The sequence below is a fragment of the Labeo rohita genome, chromosome 22 (genome assembly GCF_022985175.1).
Source record: "Labeo rohita strain BAU-BD-2019 chromosome 22, IGBB_LRoh.1.0, whole genome shotgun sequence".
NCBI classification, from domain to species: Eukaryota; Metazoa; Chordata; class Actinopteri; order Cypriniformes; family Cyprinidae; genus Labeo; species Labeo rohita.
In genome coordinates, this window is record NC_066890.1 from 36,330,316 (window position 1) to 36,355,916 (window position 25,601).

At 27.9% G+C, this 25,601-nt stretch overlaps 1 protein-coding gene across 1 annotated transcript in view; it reads right to left on the reverse strand.

Annotated features, from left to right (window-relative positions):
• Positions 1-3,757: 3,757 nt before the first annotated feature.
• Positions 3,758-25,601, reverse strand: part of LOC127153333 (R3H domain-containing protein 1) — a 50,135-nt gene continuing 28,291 nt past the window's right edge. The window contains 14 exon segments of the mRNA XM_051094364.1: positions 3,758-4,827; positions 4,829-5,079; positions 6,940-7,024; positions 7,184-7,308; positions 9,132-9,279; positions 9,363-9,511; positions 12,740-12,843; positions 12,945-13,096; positions 13,182-13,336; positions 17,576-17,693; positions 17,777-18,019; positions 21,777-21,857; positions 23,464-23,633; positions 23,787-24,038. Coding sequence (XP_050950321.1) covers positions 4,735-4,827; positions 4,829-5,079; positions 6,940-7,024; positions 7,184-7,308; positions 9,132-9,279; positions 9,363-9,511; positions 12,740-12,843; positions 12,945-13,096; positions 13,182-13,336; positions 17,576-17,693; positions 17,777-18,019; positions 21,777-21,857; positions 23,464-23,633; positions 23,787-24,038 — 2,126 coding nt within the window. The 3' untranslated portion in view covers positions 3,758-4,734.

Genomic DNA, 25,601 nt, shown 5'->3' on the forward strand with positions numbered 1-25,601 from the left:
ACATACTATTTTATATATTATAGGCCTACAATGTTTTCTAGGGTAAAATACAGTAGATTTTAATACAATTTCAATGGATGAAACGAACACGAATGCAAAGATGACATTTCTAAAAGGCACATGCATTTTAAACTCGATTTCTCTCTTTTATAATAATCTCTCACATCTTTATTTATCATTGAACCCTGTGCTGTCCTCACTGTGGTAACGTTGTTTGGACGTTTATAATCCTAAGAGACCTTTTAAACACACCCGTCAGCATTTCCTGCGGTATGTGTCTTCAAATTCCGGTTGGATAAAAAGTTTAGGCATCACACAGATGTGTGTGTGTGTATGTACCTGCATGCTCTGTTCCGTTAAACCGCCCACATTGTGTCAAGCTCTTCCGCTGTGAATCTGTATGAAAGCACATGATGCTTTGTTTGATATCAGACAGGCGTGTAAACAAACACCTCCGCGGATCCTCCGGTGTAATCCGGGCTTGACTGAACATCCTGTCTGTCTCCGAGGCCTGTCTCAGCAGGTCTACGCGGAGTTTTGCGACCGTCCGTAAAGAAAAGCGCTGTCTTTGTGGATACGCATAGATTCATGGATCAGCCGGAATCTGGGAATGAGGGTCAAGAGATCTGAAACCTTGACAACATTCAGAAAATCACACTCATTTATACCTCTATTTTGAAAAAAAAAAAAAACTCTCTACATCACATAGAGACACATTAATCGCCCCAAATATATACTTTACTGCTTCATAATTTATAATTATTTAGAAGCTTTAAAATATGCATACACTGTAAAATCTAATTAGTTGGGCTTACTTAAAGCATGCAAAACGATTGCCTTAAAAAAAACTAAGTAAAGTGAAATAGGAAGAGTATGTTGTAGTGACAAATGCTTAGTTAGTAACGTTTACTTACACAAGAGTTCTAGTAACTAAAAAAGAACTGTAGGGGGTACTTAATCATTTACTTTAGGCTTACACTTGACTTAGTATATCTACTCACTGACTCCCAGAGTGCACTGCGGCATGAATAAATTATGCAATTGCTTTGTTTTACTGTTGTTGTTTTTATTTGCTAATTTTATTTACTGACTTGTGTCAGTAGTAGCACAACAAAAAGAGAAAATAAAATAATATAATGGTTATTGTCACAATTAATAAAAATAAATAAAATTGAATTGTTACCATTGTTGTGATTCACATGCTGAATGTTGAAGTCTGTGACTTGTGCACATTATCACAAATATATAAGACTATCTCAACACAATAAAGTTTCTCAAGGTGTATATGAAGAACAATAAAATTGTAGAACATTGTTAATAAATATACAAAATACATTAGCTAAAGAATTAAAAGATTTAGCTAATTAAAACATACTTTCTAAAAGCAACCTACTTATTGCTTTTCTTCTCTTGAAATCAAAAACTGTGACTTCATGTTGCATTGCTGCATCAATAGGAAAAAAATCATAATAAGAAGAACAAAGTTCCAAGTGCCCAACCAAACGGAACATTAATCACTATAATGGTAGGTAAAAAAAAATAAATAAATAAATAAAAAAATAAATAAATAAATAAATAAAATAAGACACCAACAACATTTTACGAAAATCAACATCAATTTATGAAGTCAGCTTATGTGATGTTCTCTCAAATATTCAAGATGACTTTGGGAAATGAGTGAATGTAACTAGTGAAAAATAACTGCAGATTAACAATTGCCACCTCAAAAAAATTGCTTTTCTTCTTCTTTTGTTGTTATTTTGCAAATTAACAACATATTAGTGCACTGCTGCCTCTCACTGGTTTATTAATGTCATTGGTTCCTTTGTGGCTACTTGAATATTTTAAGTAAGCGTCACTCAAAGTAGTAAGTAAATTGTTTTACTCGCTTGAAAGTAGCTGTAACTTAATAAAACCTAGTAAGTATAGCAACTAAGTAAAGATAACTAATTATATCTAAGTAAGGTAAACTATTGGATTTTACAGTGTATAAAGTGTTTTCATGACGCGTCATCAAACGGCTATATTTGCGGCACAGAATGTAAACAATACCACCGACCCGAACAAAACTCAAATACTTTGCTGATTATTGCTGCTGAAAATGGTCAGTTATTGTCATGAATTGGGCTTGTACTAATCGGTCTGACCGGGAAAAACATCTGGAGTACTATAGACTGCCAAAAGTTATAACAAATCAAGGAGAACAGTGCAAAAAACTCTGAGGAACAAAAGGTGTTTGTGGTTAGCCAAACTGAACCAGGATTTCCAGAACAAGAATCTTGACAACATTCGCGTTTGTTCTTATTTCCGGTCAGGTATGTGGAACATTAGGCTGATATCTTAATTAATACTGCTCGTACCTATCTTTACCACCTTTTAACTTTAGTTAGTCAAAGTATTGCTCCTTTTCCTGCTTACTAAGTCCTTCTCTTTAAGATTTAGCAGCTTCCACATGTTTTTGCCGTGGTTTAGACAGCATAAATTAGCATATTCAGTAGTGCAATTAATGCTGTTGTTTACATCCGGGTAACTGACCAAATCGTGACGTAAGTGCAAAGCCTCTGTTTTTGTTACTTACCAGGCTAAATTCCTGTTGTTCATCATGAGTTGATAACCTGCAAAAAAAAAAAAAAAAAAAAAAAACAATGCTAAAAGTACAAAACACTTTTTGTGTGGATCTAAAATGGAAACATCACTATCAGTGATGCATTGTGGACCTAATGGATCAAAACAGACATCTTTTCAACATAGATGAATCTCAGAGGTGTGCAATTACAACTATTCTCACTTATTTCATTTTATTTATCCACCTTATTTTGCCCGTAAGAGCTGGGGCGGCCATTTGTAAATTAAATCCCTGGTGAAAAAAACAGCATATGCTGGTAAGTATGTTTTGATGCTGGTTTAAGCTGGTCATGTTGCTGGTCAAGGACCATAAACCAGCAAAGGACCAGTTTTTTCAACAAGGATGTGTCTGGCTTCCAGTCTCATTCACATCCAGCTATTTTTGGCTGTACAAACAGCTTGTTTTGCTGCTAGATATTGCAAATTGGTGTTTCTTACCATATTACTTTGATGTATTGTCTTCATTATAAACACACTGGGATGTAGCACAAACAGTTTTACTGTTTATTGCGCTTTCTTATTATTCTCGTTATTTTCCTACCACAGCTGATGAACCGTAGATCTCACATATTTACGGAAAACAGCTTACTTCCAAACCGAAAAATTAGTGGGACATCACAGGGAACATAATAGAACAAAAACGTTCAGTTTTGACATGGGATTTATAGTTGCATAGCTAAAATAAACCTTATACCATAATAACACACTGATTTAACATTGGTTTCATGACGGTTACTAAAAAAAAAAAAAAAAAAAAAAGTTTTAAATAAAAAAATGTAGTTAAAATAAAAAAAAAAAGAAGTAAAAATAATGTTAAAAAAATATATAAATAAAAGATTTTTAGTTTTAAATATAAAAGATGCACGAAATTAAAATAGAAAATAAATATTTAAAATTATATCGATATATATCTGTCCATATATATATATATATATATATATATTTTTTTTTTTATATTATATGAAATATATATTTGAAATAAAAATGTGTGTGTGTGTGTGTATATATGTATATATATATCTCCAATTATAATAACATAATTATATATAATAATATAATTATCAAATATATATTTGCAATACATATTTTATTAATTTTGATGTTTATAGTCAATAATGTTGAAGAGGTGAAAAACCGTTATGTGTAAACATTTATTGGTTTCAAACTGAGATAAAAACAACTTGCACCAGCAAACATTTTACAGCCTTTCATAGTCCACACATCTCGCAACGAAAATAAAATAAGGGGGGAGGAAAAAATAAACGCAAGAGAGAGAAAAGGGGAAAAAGACGTGAGAGAGAGTGCAAACTTTTATTCCAGTGACTTTTAATGAGATAAGAATCCTAAAAACCCATAAATGGACTGTTGTCCATCATCCCAAAGACAGGAAATGAGAAAGAAAGCGATAAAACCTTCCGTTTGGCCACTGCGCCGTTTTCATCAACGTTTAAATTAAGTTAAAAATTCAAAAACATTCAGTCCACATACTGGAGAGCCAAAAACCGGAAGGAAAAAACAAAACAAAAACAAAAAAACACTTGCTTATTTGGATTCGGCTACAGTATAAATTACACATTTTTGGACGTTGTTTTTCTGGCTTCGTCGTTGTTCGGCGTAAACAGTGCGTCCCTGCTCAAAGGCACAGGTCGAAAAGTGTTCCCTTGTGTCCCGTCTTCATGTTCATGGGTCAGTTGTAGTATGTTTGGTTATTTCCGTTGGTTTGAGAAAAAAAAAAATGATGTGACGTTTGCGCTAAAAAACCCCAAACAACATGCTCCGGTTTCAGTTTTGCGATCCTGATCTATTCAAAATGAACAGGAGAACAAGCCAAACATGAATTCGTTTTGGTTTCGCTTAAATAACAAAGTTAGCTAATTCGTCTGAAACCGTGAAAGAACAATTTAACTACAACATCAGAATTTCGTTTTTTAAAACAAACTAGCGTGAAAACCCCATTCAAAAGTAACAAACCCGTTTTGATCAAGCCGTAGTGGTGCAAAAACAAACAAAACTAAACAGAAACAAAACCAGGAAGGTGTGACTGAAATGGCAGGAAGTGAGCCTGAGGCAATGGCGGTGATTGGTGGAGAGACAGGAAGGGGCGTGGCCTCACTGAGAGCTGGATCTGGCGAGCGTGTGCTGTTCGTTGTGTTCCTTGCTAGTTCTCAGTTTGAATTTGGTGATGGAGCTGTTGAGTTTTTTGGAGCGCGCTCTGCGCCACGTATTTCGTCGGGAACAAGGCCAGGATGGTGTACGTGGACGCCAGGTCGTGAGGGGACGCTTTGGGAGGCTCAGAGTTCGTAACGTCCGCTCCCTCTGATTGGCTGGGGGACGGAGGTTTGGGCAGCCATTTTATGAGAGCGCCGACTTTGCTCAGTTCTGCCAGTAAAGAGTCCGCTTCCACTCGACTGATGCCAGCCGGAAGGTCCGTCACCTCAAAAACACGGCCGGTGTCTGGACGCACAAAAAAAAAAAAAAACGTGAGTGAAAAACTGATTGCGTTTAACAAAAGTCAGTGATGCATGCAATTTTTTTTTTTGAAATGAACTAAAAAAATGTTCATTGTTTTTTTAATTGCTTTGTATTATTACTATTAGAAAATCCATTATTTAAAAGTAAATTGTATTACCAGTTTTAATTTAATTAGTTGTAATAGATTACGTTTTAATGCCAATTTTAGTACTAGTATTGTATACAAAATATTTTAAATATATAATTAATATATATTTATAAATATATATAAAATATATATATATATATATATTTTTTTTTTCCTGTATATACTCATAAGTGTACACAAAAAAATTAAATAAATTAATTCTGTTTAAATAAAATAAAAAAATTAATACTGTTTTAACTGCATATACTTCACTTAGTTATAATGTATAATATACTATTAGAGTAAAAGAAAACATAAAAATTATATAAAATATAATATTTTCTAAAATATAATAAAGCATAACATTAAAATATTAAAATGTAAATTTTCAACTTAAAAACAGTAGGCAAAATGTTAATAAACTTTTAATCTATAGAAGCACTCTAAAAACAATTTTAGTTATATATGGATTTACAGAAAAGTGATTTTTTCAGTATACTTGAATGAAGAATGACAATGAAGAATATGTATTTTTTTTAATTATATAAAGGCAATAAAACAACCATACAACTACTAGTCAAAAGTATTTGAACAGTAAGATTTTTCATGTTATTTTTTTTTTCTTTTAAAGAAGTCTCTTCTGCTCACAAGTCTGCATTTATTTGATCCAAAGTACAGCAACAGCTGTAAAATTTAGAAATATTTGTACTATTTAAAATAACTGTTTTCTATGTGAATATATTTTAAAATGTATTTATTCCTGTGATTTCAATCAATTTTAGCATCATTACTCCAGTCACATGATCCTTCAGAAATCATTCTAATATTCTGATTTGCTGCTCAAAAAACATTTTTCATTATTATTTTTATGTTGAAAACAGATTTTTTTCAGGTTTCGTGATGAACAGTGTTCAGAAGAACAGCATTTACCTGAAATAGAAGTCTTTTGTAACATTATAAATGTATTTATCATCACTTTTAATCAATTTAAAGCATCACTGCTAAATAAAAGTATTAATTTATATCATTTTTTTTTTTAATAAAATATTACACTCACTCCAAGCTTTTGAATGGTGTAGTATTTAATGTTACAAAAGCTTTTTATTTTAGATAAATGCTGATCTTTGGATCTTTCTATTCAAAGAATCCTAAAAAAAAGTACTAAACTGTTTTAAATATTGATAATAATAATAAAAAAAAGTTTGTTAAACAGCAAATCAGCATATTAGAATGATTTCCGAAGGATCGTGTGACACTGAAGTAATGATGCTGAAAATGTATCTTTAATCACAGAAATAAATTACATTTTCTAAATATATTCAAATAGAAAGCAGTTCTTTTAAATAATAAAAATATTTCACATTATTGCTGCTTTTGCTGTATTTTGGATCAAATAAATGCAGGCTTGGTGGGCAGAAGAGACTTCACTAAAAACATTAAAAATGTACTGTTCAAAAACTTTTGACTGGTAGTGTACATGTTTAAATCAAAGATGCTCTTATGTTTGAAACATTCAATATTTCACCCAGTGTGTTCATGTTTCAGATGTTTCTGATGAAATCACTTTGGGAATGTACTCAAAGTGAAAACATTTTAAAAAACAGACTAATAAATATTTCAAATTGTTGTAAAAGTGTCTTTTAAGAATCAAGTTGAAGTTGAAGATCAAACTGAATCTTTATTTAACTCTACGTTCATAAATGATATTTTCATACCCGTTTCTCCTGTACTCATGTCAGTAGACAGTGATTTCTTTGCGGGTCTTCGACTGCGCATGCCGTGCCGGACACCCACAGGACCCTGAGACAGGACAACAGAGCTGTGAGCCGACGTGCGTGCAGAACGAGAAAGTCCCGTGTTTAACATGACGATGGTGATGAAGATGATGCTAGATGTGCATTAATGTCATTAGATCACCTGATCTTGAGTGTGAGAGCAGCGTGTGTGTGTGTGTTCAACCTGGTGGTGATGAAGATGATGATGATGGTGGTGGTTGACCACATGAGAGCCGTGCATTAGTGGGGGTCTGATGGGGGGGTTATACTGGAGGGGCTGCCCAATCAGAGGAGGATACCTGCCATCACCTGTGGACACACCAACACCAATGTTATCTATCTAAACTATACCAAAAATATACAATAGATACCAAAATAGAACTAAAATTTTAAAAAGCAGAAACGTACCAAAAATATGAATTATGACAATATATCAAATAAACAGGCAGGAGGTACCAAAAACTTAGCAAAATTACAAAAAATACCAAAATATACATATCTTAAAAAAAAAAAAAAAAAATTATATACAAAAATATACATAAATGTATAACAAAAATATGCAGGATGTACCAAAAAACTAAAGAATATACAAAAATATATATATTTAAAAAAAAAAATGCAGAATGCACCGAAAACTTAAAATGACAAAAATATACTAAATATATAAAATAAATATATGCAGGGTGTTTTAAAAAAAAAAAAAAATACCAAAAATAAAAAATATATAAAAAATCTGCCAAAAATATGCAGAATGTACCAAAAACAAACAAAAAAACAAAACAAAAACAAAAACACGAAAATATACCAAATATTTACCAAAAATATGCAGGATGTACCAAAAACTCAACAACAACAACAACAAAAAAAATACTGAAAATATATTAAATATTTAACAAAAATATGCAGGATGTACCAAAAACTTAAAAAATACAAAAAAACCCTGAAAATATACCAAATATATAACAAAAATATGCAGGATTTACTAAAAACGTAACAAAAATACAAACAAATATAATGAAAAAATACCAAATATATAAAAATACACAGGGTGTATATATATATATATATATATGTGTGTGTGTATGTGTGTGTATGTATGTATGTATGTATATATATATATATATATATAAATAAAATGCAGAATGCACCAAAAACTTAAAATGCCAAAAATATACGAAATACACAAATACCAAAAATATGCAGAATGTACCACAAATTAAAAAAATAAAAAAAAAAACCCTGAAAAGATACCATATATATAACAAAAATATGCAGGATGTACTAAAAATGTAACAAAAATACCAAAAACACCAAAATATACCAGATAAAAAAAATACACAATATATATATATATATATATATATATATATATATATATATGTAAATGAAAATATATTCAAAAGAATAATAATAATAATAATAAATATATATTGAAAACTGAAAATATATCAAATATATAAAAATACACAGCGTTTACCAAAAACTTGACAAAAATACCAAAAATATGCATGTACCAAAACTAAAATACCAAAAAATAAAAAACAATTTTGTATTTTACCAAAAACTTGACAAAATACAAAAAAATAAAAAATAAAAAAAATATGCAAGATGTACCAAAAAAATAAAAATATAACAGAAACACACAAAATATACCAGAATTATGACAATATATCAAATATGCAAATATATAACAAAAATATGCAGGATGTAAAACCTAAAAATATACCATACACATATATATATATATATATAAAAAAATGCAGGATTTACCAAAAACTTAACAAAACGGCAAAAATATGCCAAATATATAAATATACGCAGAGTGTACAAAAAACTTTACAAAAAAAATAATATATACAAAAATATACCAAATATATTCCAAAAATCTACAAGATATACCAAATATATACCCAAAAAAAAGCAGGATGTACTCAAACATAATAAAAATACCAGAAATATACCAAATATATACCTAATTAAATTACAAAAATATGCAAGACACCTTAAGTATACCACAAATATACCAAAATATACTGTACAAGATGGACAAAATTGTAACAAAACTACCAGAAATATGCAAAAAAAAAAATACCCAAATGTACCAAAATTTAGATAGACTCCGATGGGCTCACCTTGGCCTGGAGCGTACGGGCGGGACAACTGAGGCATGATGGAAAACGGGGCGTGGCCAGGACGAGGACCCTTCATATTGGCCAGATGGGCGGGAGCAGGCGATTGAGCCGGAGAGGGGGAGGGGCTTAGCAGCTGCTGTGGATTATTCTAGAAAGCGGGAGAGAAATGGGTTACGAACGTCACGTCATGTGAGAATGAGGTCTCATGGGACGTGATGCAGGCGTTTGTACCTGTGTGGCGTCCTGTGGCGGCAGGTCGCTGGGTTTGTAGTAGCGGTTGGGTTTCCAGTGCGGTGGGGACGGGGCTCTTGGCTGCTGGCTGGGAGGAACGCTCAACTGCATCATCACCACTCCACCAGCAGGGGGCCCCGTAGGCACAGCTGGAAATCACAATGCATAACGCAGATTTCAGTGTACTGACATGAAGTGATGATTGGTTAAAATATATGAAGTATATTTTAAAAATATAAAAGATACATTATTAACATTATTAAAAAACATTATTAAATTATTAAAATTAAAATAAATGTTTAATAAAAAAATGAGATAGAATACATGCATTATACATTTTAAATCAAATATTAAAAAAAATTAAACTTTTTATTTTATATTTAAAATTCTGCATAGTTATTCAGCAAAATGCATATTAAATAAAATTAAAATTACTACAACATTTTGACTATATCTACACATTTAATATTATATTATTCATATTCAATTATGTTTTCAATTTAAAAAATAAACTACATATTTAAGTTTTAATAACTGCAAAGCTAAATTAAAGACTGCAATAAAATATAATAAATAAAATGCATATACACACCATGCATATAGAAATGTGAATATATAAATGACTAAAATATGAATTATATATACATACACTATGTATTTGTCATATATATATATATATATATATATATATATATATATAAGAATGAAAAACATTTGTTCTTATTTTTAATATAATTATATCTCATGCACACATTATATATATATATTTATTTATATGTATATACACATACATACACACACACATATACATACATACATACATACATACATACATATATATATATATATATATATACACACATACATATATTCACACGCATATACACATATATACATATACATATATTATTCTAATTAACCTTTAGAGTTATAAATCTTCACTAGCACAGGCATATATCATCAGCAGTGTTATAAATAATGTTTACTACTGAATTATTCAATAACAGACAAAAATGATGAAGCACTACACACTATGCACACACACACACACCGGCCAATTAAAGTGCTTTATTAAACAGTGAAAGGTCAAAGAGTGTGTGGGTCTCGCCTCTTCCTCATTAAAAACACCCTCTTCTTCAGGAACATAATCATCACCTTACACACACACACACACACACACACACCAGCTGAGCGTTCATTAACACTGAGGTTTATTCAAATAAACATCGATTGTTCTCGCTGCTTCTCAAACGCGACGAGCTCTTCACAAACGCCGTAAGGCACGAGCAGAAAGCAGAATTGTAAACAACATTTAATTAAACGGCTAAGTAAAACATTTTGAAAATGAGAAATAAACTGCTCAAAGCTCATTATGTGCACTCAACTTATTAACCGAGAGACGTGCGAAGACTTAATATCTAATTAAAAAATACCTGCCGTCGGTAAATGACACGGAGCTATGTACATTAACCTTTAGACGCCAGTTTCAGTTTTCACCATTAAAAAAGAAAGTGTTTACACAGATAACCTCAAGAAATGATCAAGAAAAAAGAAAAGATCCTGAAAAAATATTGCAACCAAGGAATATTATTTGGAATATTTTACCATTTACTACTTTAATATAGTTCACATTTAGCCATTCATTCAGTCACTTTAAATTTTAATTTTCAATTCAATTTTCACAATAGATATTGTTGCAAAGCAACTTTACAGCAAATTAAAGTTTTTACAATATACTTTAAATTATGGATACTATATTTTCCGGAATATAACTCATATTTGCATTTTTATTATCTATATTTATTCTGTATTATTAATTTTCTTACCTTTTTCTAAATGTGAGATATATACGGATGTATATATCTGAGAACATGAGAAAATATATGCATTTTAAATCAAATTTAAAATAAAACATTACATTTTTAATTTTATATAAAAAAATTTGAAGCGCAAAAAATACACACACACACACACACACATAGAAATAAATATATACAAACAATATTGCAACACATATTTATACAATTAAAAAAATATATTTACAACTACTATAATAAATACATAAAATACGTCTCATTAAAAAGTAATACTCCTATTTTTAGTATTACTTGTATTATTTTTTAACTATGGATTGTAATAAAATAGTAATGTTTTATTTAAAATGTTTAATAATAATATGAGAAAATATATACATTATAAATATCAAATCAAATTTAAAATATTTTTTTTACATTACAATACATTAATCAATAACTGAAGAATAATAATAATATATATATATATATATATATATATACACACACACACACAAAGAGAAAATATATGCATTATAAATATCAAATCAAATTTAAAATGAAAATTAAATTTTTATAGTTGATTTATTGATTTATAAAAACTATAAAGGAAAACAGAATTAATAAATTAATCAATAACTGAATAATAATAATAATAATAAATAATAATAATGATAATTTTATTACAATTAAAAAAAGGATATAAAAATGTTTAAAAAGAGAAAATATATGCATTATAGATATCAAGTCAAATTAAAAATGAAAATATTACCTTTTTTATAATTTTTTTCATTGCTTTATAAAAATTAGAATTTTATTACAATAAAAAAATGGATATAATTTCTTTTTAAAAAAGAGAAAATATATGCATTATAAATATCAAATCAAATTTAAAATGAAAATACTACATTTTTTAGTTTTTTACTGCTTTATAAAAATTACAAAGGAAAACAGAATTAATAAATAACTAAATAATACTGCAAACAATATATACATAGTATTATTATTAATATTTAAGCATTTTATTTTAAACATACACACACACATATACATATATAAATGTATTTATTTATATATAAATAAATAAATAAATATATATATATATATATATGTGTGTGTGTATTTATTTATTTTATATATATATATATATATATATATATATATTTATATATAAATAAATAAATATATATATATATATTATGTGTGTGTGTATTTATTTATTTATTTAATATATATATATATATATATATATATATATGTATTTATTTATATATAAATAAATAAATAAATAAATAAATATATATATATATATATATATATATATATATATATATATATATATATACATATATATATATATATATATATATATATCCATATATGTTTAAAATAATATTATATATATTTAATTTAATTAATTTATTATAATATTTATACAATTATATTTCATTATTTTAATTTTGTTCTGAAGAAATAATGGATAATTAGGCTTTGAAAAAAAAAGTTACCTTTCAAAATGCCAGTGCATTACGGCTCAAATGTATTCGTTTTTTCTAGAGGTTTTACGTCAAAAAGCTGTCATACCTGTGCACTGCTGGCCTGTGATTGGCTGAGAGCCGCAGGGGGAGGGCGGTCGGGGAAACGGCATCTGCTCTGAACATGGCGGAGGGAGGAAACCAACAGTCGAGCTGTACACACACAGGAAGTTCACATAAGACACGGTACAGATCCAACCACATTCAGCGATCCTTTAATCGGACTGGTTGACAACCGGACGCACACGTGTTACCTGATGCTAGAGTGTTGCGTCGGCGGCATCATGCTGTAATACACCTGCATGCTGGCGGAGGGCGCTGGCGTCTGATTGGTCTGTCCCTGCAGCACGATCTGTTGCTGATAGGCTGCCTGAGGAACGCTCTGAGAACCCTGCTGCACAGACACCTGAACAAACACACACGTCACCTCATCAAAATCACTCAAAAACCTCAAAACATCACGAGACGTGCAAAACGCAGCACTCGGATACCTGATACGGAGGCATTGTGGGATACTGCACCATCACGCTCTGAATCTGATTGGCCATTCCGCCCTGAGAGGCGACCAGCGATTGGCTCTGAGTCTGCTGAACTCCCATCATGCCTTGGTAACTGGGGGGTTGAGCGGGCATGACCGTCTGGAAACCTGAAAACACATTAAAACGCCAACTTCTTAGCATAAACAACAGCTAACGACCAACAAACAACATCTGGGAGCCAAACATTAAGGACAAAGTGCAGAAACAGATTTACGCAACATTAAAGCTGTAAACAACTTTGAAAAACGCAGTTTAATTGCGAAAAGACGAAAATATGTGAAATGAAGTAAGAGACAGTGTGAATATGAGCGGGAACAGATGGACGTTTATGCGTAAGGAGTCTCAGACCGTTCATGGTTTGTGAGGAAATGGCAGCGCTTCTGAAGAAAAACAGTCGCTGACTAAGGATTGTGGCATTAAACGTTTCGTGGCACATTAAGCAGCCAGAAAATTAGACACACAAGTTTGTAATGTCGAAATAGGTGGCCATAATAAGACGAGTCGCTTTATCTGCATTTTCCAGAAATTCAGGTGCAATGACTGGATGAATGTTATTATTCATGAGCCAGACTGATAAGATTTATAATGATCGATTTATAAATATTAATAATAATAATAATAATAATAATAATAATAACTACTACATCTAAATACAACTTATTATTAATATACAACTTCATGCAGAACTTAGCAATATTTAATAAATAGGTTTTTAATGATTGGCTTGAATGAATGAATGAATGATTAAATATAAATAAATAAATATTGTATTGTCTTAATATTTAATTATTTAATATGTAATACATTTATAAATAAAATGTACTGTAATAATAATAATAATAATAATAATAATAATAATAATAATAATAATAAAAGTACCAAAATATAACAATACACATTTAGTAATAATATATAGCTTCATGCATAACTTTAATAAATAGCTTTTTAATAATTGGCTTCAATGGATGAATGAATGAATATTGTATTATTGTAGTACTTAATATTTAATAATTTAATATGTAATACATAAATAAAATGTTTAATGTAATACGGGCTTGCACATAATAATAATAATAATAATAATAATAATAATAATAATAAAAAGGTATATTATTTGGTATGGGTAATTTCATAATTTCTTAGTATTTAATAATGTTTATTAAATATTACCTTAATAAATGAATATGATTTAATAATGTTTATGTAAATATTAAATGCAATAAACATTTAATACAAAATGTTTAATATGCAATACATTTACAAATAAAATATATACTAATATGGCTTATAATAATAATAATAATAATAATAATAATAATAATAATAATAATAATAATAATAATAATAATAATATAAAGGTTTTTTTTTGATAATTTATAATTTTTTTAAAGTATTTAATAATGTTTACTAAATATTACATTCAATAAATGAATAATAAATATGTAATGATAGTGAATGCATTTAATGACTGAATCATGTTTATTAAATATTAAATGCAATAAACATTCAATATACAATGTTTAATATGCAATACATTTACAAATAAAACATACTGTAATAGGTTTATAATAATAATAATAATATTAATAACAATAATAACAAAATATATTATTTGTTTTGGATAATTGCATAATTTAAGTATTTAATAATGTCTACTAAATATTACATTTGATAAATGAATAAATATATAATAATGTTGAATGCATTTAACGATTTAATAAATGCTTAAATGTATTAAATATTAAACGCAACAAACCTTTAATATAAATATGTAATTAACAAATAAAATATATACTTTAACATGGGTTTATACATAGGGTTTTTGTGCAGTTTGAAATGAATACAGTGGACCATGCCAGACCATCTAAATAAAAATAAGAATAATACAAATAAGTATTATACTATATTAGCATTATTTATTTATGTAATAAGATGTAATAACATTTATCAAAAATATTTAATGAATACTATATATTTAATAATATATATATATATATATAGTATTAATTAAATATATCTAATAAATGTTATTAAATATTACTAAATACATTAATAATTTTATTTTTATTATCTATAATTTAAATGTTTTTGTTATAGGAGACTAGCTGTGATTTAGTGTGAACTGTGATCTGTACAGTGGCAGAGCATCTCAACTCCAGTGATCCCCATTTCTTTCATCAGATCCAGTACAGACGGCTTGTTTTCTGTGTGTGTGTGTGTGTGTGAGAGAGTTCACAGCTATTTTTACCTGCCCTAGCAAGGCCAAAGTGAAGAGAATAAAAGCCTGTCGATTTAGACCATACAAGCCCCACACACTCACTCACACACTCAAGTGCCTGTGAAATGGGGTCTTTCAATGTCACTGTGGACCAGATTTTTCCTCTTCACACACACACACACACTTAAAAACAGCAACTTTGCATCCACTGTATATATTTTATTTTCCAATTCTTACAGATTAAAAACAAGGCATCTAAATCTTAATGAAGCTAATACAGACACACCCATAAAAGAAACTAAAAGCCCAATTTGATTGAGCAGAAGGAAATTTCATTTTCAGGAGAAAATCTGAGTGATGTTGCCCACGCTTCACTTACCCACATGCATGGCTGCCATGGTGTTGCTATGTGGTCGCTAAGGCACTCTTATTATTAGCTATGTTTTGATGGTAATAAAAATTACTTTAATGATAATTAGCTAAATGAGAAAAAGCGCATTTCTGGAAATATTTAAAAATACACTCGTAGAAACATGAAATTAGCTTTCAATATTTTTTTCCGACATTTAATTTTTGTGCTATTGCTTTTCTACTCTCCATCTTACATACTTCATTGTATTTTCCTTTTTGAATATATTCCTTTGATGCTAATATAACAATACATATTTATTGTTTGTCATAAATATAGCCTTTGGTGATCTATTTGCTTACTGTTTTACTGTTTGTTATAAATACAGAGGTCAGTAATATGGCAATGTTTATTTATTGTTTGTTTTTTTTTTGTTTGTAACAAATACAGCCTTTGGTGATATGACAATATTTATTTATTTTTTAAATTATTTATTTATTTATTGATTTTGATAAATATAGCCTTTGGTGATATTTATTTATTGTTTTTAATGATATTTTGATGATATGATGATATTTTGATGAATATAGCCTTTTGTGGTATGGCAATGAATAAATAAATAAATAAATAAATAAATATTTATTACCATTTGTAATGAATATAGCCTTTGGTGATATAGCAATATTTATTTATTTATTTATTTATTAATGAATTAATTTTGATTAATATAGCCTTTATGAAATGGCAACGAATATTTATTTATTTATTTATTTATTTACTTACTTATTCATTACTTTTATAATGAATATAGCCTTTGGCGATATGGCAATATTTATTTATTTATTTATTTATTTATTTTGATTAATACAGCCTTTGTGAAATGGCAATGAAAATTTATTTATTTATTTATTACTTTAATAATGAATATAGCCTTTGGTGATATGGCAATATTTATTTATTTATTTATTTATTTTGATTAATATAGCCTTTGTAAAATGGCAATGAAAATTTATTTATTTATTTATTTATTACTTTTTTTATGAATATAGCCTTTGGTGATATGGCAATATTTATTTATTTATTTTTTTGATGAATATAGCTATTAGTGAAATGGCAATGAATATTTATATATTTATTAACTTATTACTGTTTTTTATGAATATAGCCTTTGATTATATGGCAATATTTATTTATTTATAGTTTTTGGTGAATATAGCCTTTTGTGATATGGCAAGGAATATTTATTTATTTATTACTTTTTATTATTTTTTAATTATAGCCTTTAATTATATTTATGTATGTATGTATGTATGTATATTTATTTATTTATTTATTTATGTTTTGGATGAATCTAGCCTTTGGTGATATGAAAAAATATTTATTAAGGAATACAGCCTTTGTTTGTTTGTTTGTAATTAATATAGTCTTTGGTGATATGCTAATGAATATGTATCTGTTTGTTTGTCATCAGAGCCTTTCAGCAGTGAACAATTTATTGATTTGTTTTCTGCCGTGCAGCACTCCGGCTTAACCTGACTGATTTTAAGCATGCTTTATGAATGTTTTCACATTGTCTGGTAATAAAAATCTGTCAGTGGGTCAATGGGGTCAGAGGTCAGAGGTGAGAGTTGAGGAGTGAGGGCTGGGAAAAGAGACCGGTTCACTGTGAGAATGACTACGAATCTCATACAGTGACACGGCCCCGTCTCCCAGCGCTCCAATCGCCCTGCAGGAAGAGCCCACTCAGACAGGAAGTGCTCGTGCTGAGTGTGTTTGTACCTGTCTGTTGCGGTGGCAGTGTCTGACTCTGGGGGGCGCTGTAGTGTACCGGCGTCACCGCTCTGTAGTGTTGGCTGGAGTGCGAATACTGTCCCGGAGCGCAGTAACACGCAGACACCTGCAGAAACACACATGCGTTATCACAAACACTCATCTGCGGTCACATGATGCAGGTAATGTACCACGAACGTGTGTTTGTACCTGCTGCACGGGTTGCTGGATGTATCCGTGCGGCTGCAGGACGGCTTGGTTGACGGCTGTGGGATGGGGGTAGGCGTGGCCGCTCATGGGCTGTCCCGCAGACGGAAGCATGTAACCGGTGGGCGGAGGGTTCTGGAGCACCAGGGATTGTGGGTAGAGGCCCGCGTGGGGGTCCGGAGCGTCACCCGAAGGCTGCCGAACGAGATTCATCTGGCTGAACTGGGCACTTAAACCGTCCTGTTGCTGTTTTAACACACAAACACACAAGAGAACAGAGTCAATTTAAAGCACTGAAGGCCAGCGTCAAGCTAATAACTACTAAATATTTAATAATAATAATGTAAAACTAAAAATATTTTCTTCTACAATTAAAATAAATACATAAATAAACAATACATATTTTGTGGTAAATAAATGAGGTAAAATATATGTACAAACAAAATGTGTAAATTTAATTTTAGTTTAAATATTTCATAAAAAAAATAATAAATAAATATTTTATGGTAAATAGATGTGGTTTTAAATTGGTTATAAATATTTCATGAAAAGTAATTAAAAAATAATACATTTTACGGTAACTAAATGTGGTTGTAAAACACTTTATAAATTTGCAAGATATACGTTCAAATAAAATGTGTATTTTTCATATTTTTTATAAATATTTCATTAAAAAATTATTATTTTGTGGTTAATAAATGAAGTAAAACATGTACAAATAAAGTGTGTATATTTAATTCTTTTTTAATAAATATTTCATAAAAAATAATAAATATTTTGTGGTAAATAAATGTGGTTTTAAAAAAAAAACTTTATACATTTGCAAAATATATGTACAAGTAAAAATGCATGTATTTAATTATTTATATAAATATTTCATAAAAATAATAAATATTTTGTGGTAAATAAATAAAGTAAAACATGTACAAATAAAATGTGTATAATTAATTTTTTTTTAATAAATATTTCATAAAAAATAAATATTTTGTGGTAAATTGTGGTGTTTTAAAAACTACAAATTTGCAAAATATATGTACAAATAAAATATGTATACGTAATATCTGTATACTTAATAAAAATATTTTGAGGTAAATTAAGCAAAACATATGTAAAAATAAAAGATGTATATTTGTGGTTTTACTTTTTTTTTTTTTTTTTTTTTTTTTTTACAAATTTGCAAAATGTGTACAAACAAAATGTATATTTAATTGTATTATAAATATTTTGTAAAATATTTGTTAGGAAAAACTACTAAATGTTTTATAATCTACATTATTTTACATGTGATTTTAATACACTAGTTATCTAAAATTACAAACAATATTGTATATATGTGTATTAAAATGTGTGTGCGTGTTTTATAATATTTTATAACAACAATATTTGTTAGGAAAAAAAACTAAATATTTTATAATCAACATTATTTTAGGTGCTTATTTTAATTTTAAAAAGTGTGTGTGTGGAAAAAAAGAATCAATATTAATCCACAAATAATACATTTTTTAATACATATTTAATAAAAATTATTAATGTGAAAAAATATATATATTTATGTTTTAAATAATGCATAATTTACATATCTCCAAAAAAAGTTTCTATATAAAAAAAAAAAAATACAGTTTGAAAAATTATATAAAATGGAGATATTTCATAATAAATATTAAATAGTTACAATATGTATACATACATATACATATATACACACATATATATATATCATGGACTTAGGTAATATTTGTTTAACACCTGTTTAACACCTGTTTTTAAACACATTGTTTAAAACTACTTTAATACTACAAAATACTCAAGCCCTTGTGGGCAGGTTCAAATATTAATCAATATGTATTTAAAACTTTTTTCATATATAAATGAAATAATTAAGAAGCTTACGTTAAACTAGAATTGGGTCATTTTTACAATCAATCAATCTCTCTCATTTGACACCCAAGAGTGGGTCTTCATGTGATTATGCAATAAGATATAGATAGAGATATTTCTGAAGTGGAAGTGGATCACACGCTTTCAAAAACTAAACCAGGGCGTCACATTGAGGACTTTAAGCTTTAAAAACCGGCACAGATCAAAGTCCGGCCCCACATCCACCAGGACCAGAGATCCTGGCCGGCATCACAACCGCTACACGCCGTTTTATTAAAAAAAGTAACAACATCTGGTGGCATTCATTATTGATGTGGTCTGAATTTGTTAATGAGGGTGTTATATTTGGTAGAAACGGGTCACACAGCGAGAAAGATGACAGAAGTGACCCAATTCCGTCATGAGCCCCTCCGCCGGGTACAGACAAATCACATGGGGCTCGTTTCCAAACTTTGGAGAGATTAATCAATAAAACTGACAGAAATAAACTGCACTTTCTTTGGTTCCCTGCAACACACTGAGATCACTAACTGGACGGCAGCTGTTACTGGACAATAATAATAAAAATATTAAAATGACTGAAGAGAAGAACGGGGCAAGGTAGAAAAAAAAATTAATGAGTGAGAATAGAAGAATAGAAAATTGGAAGAAAACAAAAACTAAATATTAAAGAGGCCATACTGTACACTTTTGTAGCATTTATTTGTATAATATAATGAACGAATTAAAAAATAAGAAAAAACTAAAAAATAATGAATAATTAAATTATTTTAAAAGGGGTCGGATGTGTATGCATTGTGTTTTGAAAGTATTTAAAAAAAGAGAAAGAAAAATCAAAAAGCAAGGAAAAATAAATAAAATAAAATAAAACAAAATCATAAATATAAATAAAAACAAAAACTAATTTTAAAGTTTAACAGTTCTACATAGTACTACATAATATCTATGTACTGTATATTAAACGTTTTCCAAAAGCACAAGAAAAAAAAAAAAAAAGAACTAATAATAATTTTAATAATAATAATAAATAACACTATAAATGAAATATAAAATAAAATATAAATAAAATTAAGAAAAAAATATTTTTCTGACGTATGCATCCTATATTAAACTTTTCCCAAAAGCACAAGAAAAATCTAAAAAAAAATATATAAATAAATAGATAAGAACAATATTTTATAGTTTAATAGTTGTGAATATTCTGGTATGTATACATCGCATATTAAACTTTATTATTAAACATTAAAGACAAAAAATATATATTATTTTATACTTATTTTTATTATATTTATATTATATATTATTATTTATTATTTTATACTTAACTTATTATACTTATATATTTTATATTTTAGATATATTTATATAAAATATTTTATATTTTAGTTATAATTTGATTTATATTGTTGTAATTGTAAGTATGTGCCTTACATTAAATAGTTTTTCAAAAGAACAAGAAAATCCTAAAGTAAGTAAAGTAAGTAAATAAAATATAATAAATTAAATAATAAATGCAATATAAAATACAAATAAAAATAAAAACAAAATGTAAATTTTAAGAGTTGTTGTTTATTCTGGTACGTATGTGTTGTATATTAAATATATTAAGATAAATAAATAAAATATAATAATAAAATATAAATAAATTTGAAAAGTTTAAAAGTCACATATTACAGTACTTTTATATCATGTATTGAACTTATTTTAAAAGAACAAGAAAATCATAATGAATGAAATTATAAATAAAATGAAAAATGAAATAAAACTAAGAACTGAATTATGGTTATGCATGTATTTTACATTAACACTATTTCTAAATAAATAAATTTAAATCTAATTTAAATCTACTGAATAAATAAACATTTACGGTTATTTGAAAACACAAAGAAAAATAAATAAATGAAGTAATTATGAATGAATGAAAATCTAAAATGAAATAAAAACATTAAACGTTTAGGAGCTGTGAGTATTACATTATGTATTATATAGTAAACCTATTTCAGCAGAACAAGAAAAATCTTTTCATGATATGGCCTCTTTAATAAATCGAGGGCAATGGAGAAGAGAGATGTTTCCAGAAGGACAGGTGTTATGATGGAGTGATAGTGAAGGAGGAGAGAAGTACCACAGTGTACTGTTGAGTGAAAGCACCAGGCAGGAGAGGAGGACAAGAGACCGCAGCAAACTGCACAGGCTGAGCAGACGACTGCAGAGGAGAGAGAAGAGACGCACGCAGACAGAGAGGAAAAGACCAAAGACAAACATCAGAGAAACAGAACTGGAAAAAAAGGATAGAATGAATGAGAACCAGAGACACACTTCTGATTACAAACAGATATTATTCACCGCTAAAGACAACTAACCATTACACTAGCACCACAAGTGACTGATATTTTTACAAAACATAATAAATACCATCTACCACATAAAATAATTTTGTGTTATGGCAGATAATCAATATGATGACGAATACTTTAAAAGTATAAAGTATATAAATAATAAAGGATAAATGAGAATAAATTAAAACATTTTAAGCATGACTATTGAAAGTGAGATACTGACAGCCGTCCAACCAATATGACGACTAATATTTCAAATATTGCTTTGACTGTAGACATTTAAAGATCATTAAATCAGAAATAAATAAATATCATAAATCAGAAAAGAAAACTGTAACCAACTTGAATAAATGTTAAAAAACAAACACAATATTATTTGTAAAAATCAGACAAGGTCGACTTTAATATAAAAAACTAAACTAAATAAAATACATAATTCTATGAAAATAAAAAAATATTAAAAATTAACTAAAACTGAATAAAATTGTAATAAAAATACACAGATATAAATATTGATATATATATAAAAAAAAATTATATTATAATATAATTACTTAAATACAAAAATAAGAACAATGTCTAAATGTAATGCATTTAAATATAATTGTAAAAATAAAATAAATTAAACAAAATAAAAAATAAGAAAAACTAAACGAAATTAAATAAAAGAATTTAATATAAAATGACTCATTAAATGTTATTGCTTTGATTGTAGATATTCAAATATATGATTGAATAATAAAAAATTAAGTATCATAATTCATAAAAGAAAAGTAACTAAATTGAACGAATGTAAAAAAAATAATTATTTGTAAAAATCAGACAAATTTAACTTTGATTAAAAAACAATAATTCTATGAAAATAAAAGATTTATATTAAAAAAGTACTAACTTTAATAAAATATAATTATAATAAAAATATACAGATACAGATAAAAATACTGATATAGAATAGAAAATATTATAATTATTTAAATATAAAAAATAAAAATAAATTTGTCTAAAATGTAATTTACATATAAATGTTAAAAATAAGATTAATTAAACTAAATAAAAAATAAAATAATAATAAATACATAAATAAATAAAATGATTTAACATAAAAATAGATAAAAATAGATAAAATCATTTACATAAGATATATTTAACTAAATTACAAAAAAGAAACCTAATGATCAAAATGTAAAATTTTAAATAAAAATTACCTAAACTGAATACACTTAAATATGAGCATATTAAAAATACTTATTTTAATTATTTTATTTAATATAAAGAAGACACATTCATTAAAATGGGCTAAAATTAAATCAAGTTAAAAATAAAACTAAATTATTTTAATATAAAAATATTAAAGAAATAGTATGAGAAAAAAAAAAAAAAATCAAATATTCATTTAAACTATAAAAACTAAAAAAACTATAAAATAAGAAAGATTAAACACATTTGTGTAAAAAAACATGAGCTTTTCCTGACCTGTGCTAGAAGGTGATTGGCTGGCTGAGGTTGAGGGGGAGGAGGCAGAGGTGGAGGAGGAGGGGGCGGGGGAGGATGTAGAGTCAAGGGCTGCTGGCCCCGCCCCTGCTGTGATGTCATTGTAGGGTTGTAGACCACTGGACTGCCGTCGGGATTAACAAAGGGCTGACCTGTAGACAGAAACCAAACTGTCTGAAAACCAAACCTCCGTTGATCGACTCAATTTCATTTGTGCGTCAACGAATTAGTATGAAAAGTTAGTGTTGCGAATCAAATCTGACGTAGCGTAACCTCCATCCTGTGAAGTCAGTGTCGGTACCAACCTGTCTGTGGATTGAGCAGCACGCTGCCCGGCGGGATGGCGCTGCTGTCCAGAGGAACGATGTAGAAGCTAGGGTTAGTATTAATGTTAGCGTTAGTAGTCGCGCTCTGAGACGCCGGGGCCGGAAGAGGGGCCGCGGGGGCCACGGTGAAGCCCCGACCGGGCTGGGGTAGAACGGGGGCGGGTAACGGCAGCTGGGCCGGACGGGGGAGCGACCCGGAAGAGGAACCTACGCTACTAGAAGAGTCTGAACCTGAAGGAGGGCGAAGAACGAAAGAGCTTTTACTGGCATATTCAAGGTGTGAAAAATGAATGAAGTGGGGTTGATGGGCGGGGCAAAAAATTGATGACAGGAAATGATGTCACAAGAAAGAAAAAAAAAATCATGCAGGGTGGATCAAATAAAAATCACCCCCACAAAACTGTTTATAATCATAATAATAATAAAATAATTGTATTTTTATCAATTATTATTTAATTAATACTTAATTATTTATTTACAGATTTATTTACGGAATAGACTGAGAAAGAATCACAATGCAAAATCCCTCTAAAAAATTTTTTTAAATAAAATAAAATAATTTTTTTTTTTTTTTAGGAATTTTTATTAGTAATTTGAAAAAAAAAAATCTAATAAAAATAATAAATATACAATATTTACAATTTCTTGTTAGTAAATAAAGGAATAATAAAAAGTAAAGTTAGTAATGAAGAAAATTAAATAAAATAAATAAAATACAAATAAAATTAAACATCAAATAAGGAATTTACATTAGTAATTTAAAAAGTAATACAAATAACAAAAAATATACAACATTTACAATTTCTTATTAGTAAAAAAAAAACAAAGTAATAAAAAATTAAGTTAGTAATAATTAAATACAAATAAAATATTGCGTTAGTAATTAAAATAAACTAAAATAAAATATAAACAAACACTAAAAAATTAATTAGTAAATAAAATAAAAATTATAAAATTATAAATAACAAAATATTAAGTTAATAATTAAAATAAAATATAATATAAAATAAAGGAATTTTTATTGGTAATTTAAAGTTTAAAGTAATAAATTTAAAGTAATAAAAATAAATAAAGTTAAATTAAAATAAAAAAACCTTATAAAATTAAGTATAAATAAAATATCACACTAGTAATTAAAATAAACAAAAAAAAAAGCTAAATATAAATGAATATAAATAAAATAAAATATGAATATGACTGCAAACCAAATAAGGAATTTGTATTAGTAAGAAAAAAAACCTAATAAAAATAATAAATATAAATCTTTTATGATTTCTTGTTAGCAAATAAAATAAAAGAAATAATAAAAAATTAAGTTAGTAATTCAAATAAAAAAAACAAAACAAAATTAAATATAAATAAAATTGAAAAAATAAGCTAGCCATTAAAATAAAAAAAAAATTTATTATAAATAAATTAAAAAATATATATTAATGACTGCAAACCAATTAAGGACTTTTTATAAAAATAAAATAAATGTCAAAAAAAAAAAAAAAAAAGAATAGAATTCGATTTAAAATGAACATAATAAATACACAATTTCTTATACGATGTGTTTGTATCTTGAAGCATCCGAGGCAAAAAAAAAAAAAAAAAAAAAAAAAAAAAAAACACCCTGATGAAACCACTGGCTAACAACATAACACCATTTGCAATCATTTGTACGACTGTTCAAATGTAACTGGGCAGGAGGAACGATCCAGCGGTTGCAGAACGGAAAAGGAGCGTCATTAAATATTAAAAATGATAAATATATATTGGCGTCGACTCCTTGAGCTTCTAAATGCCAGAGCA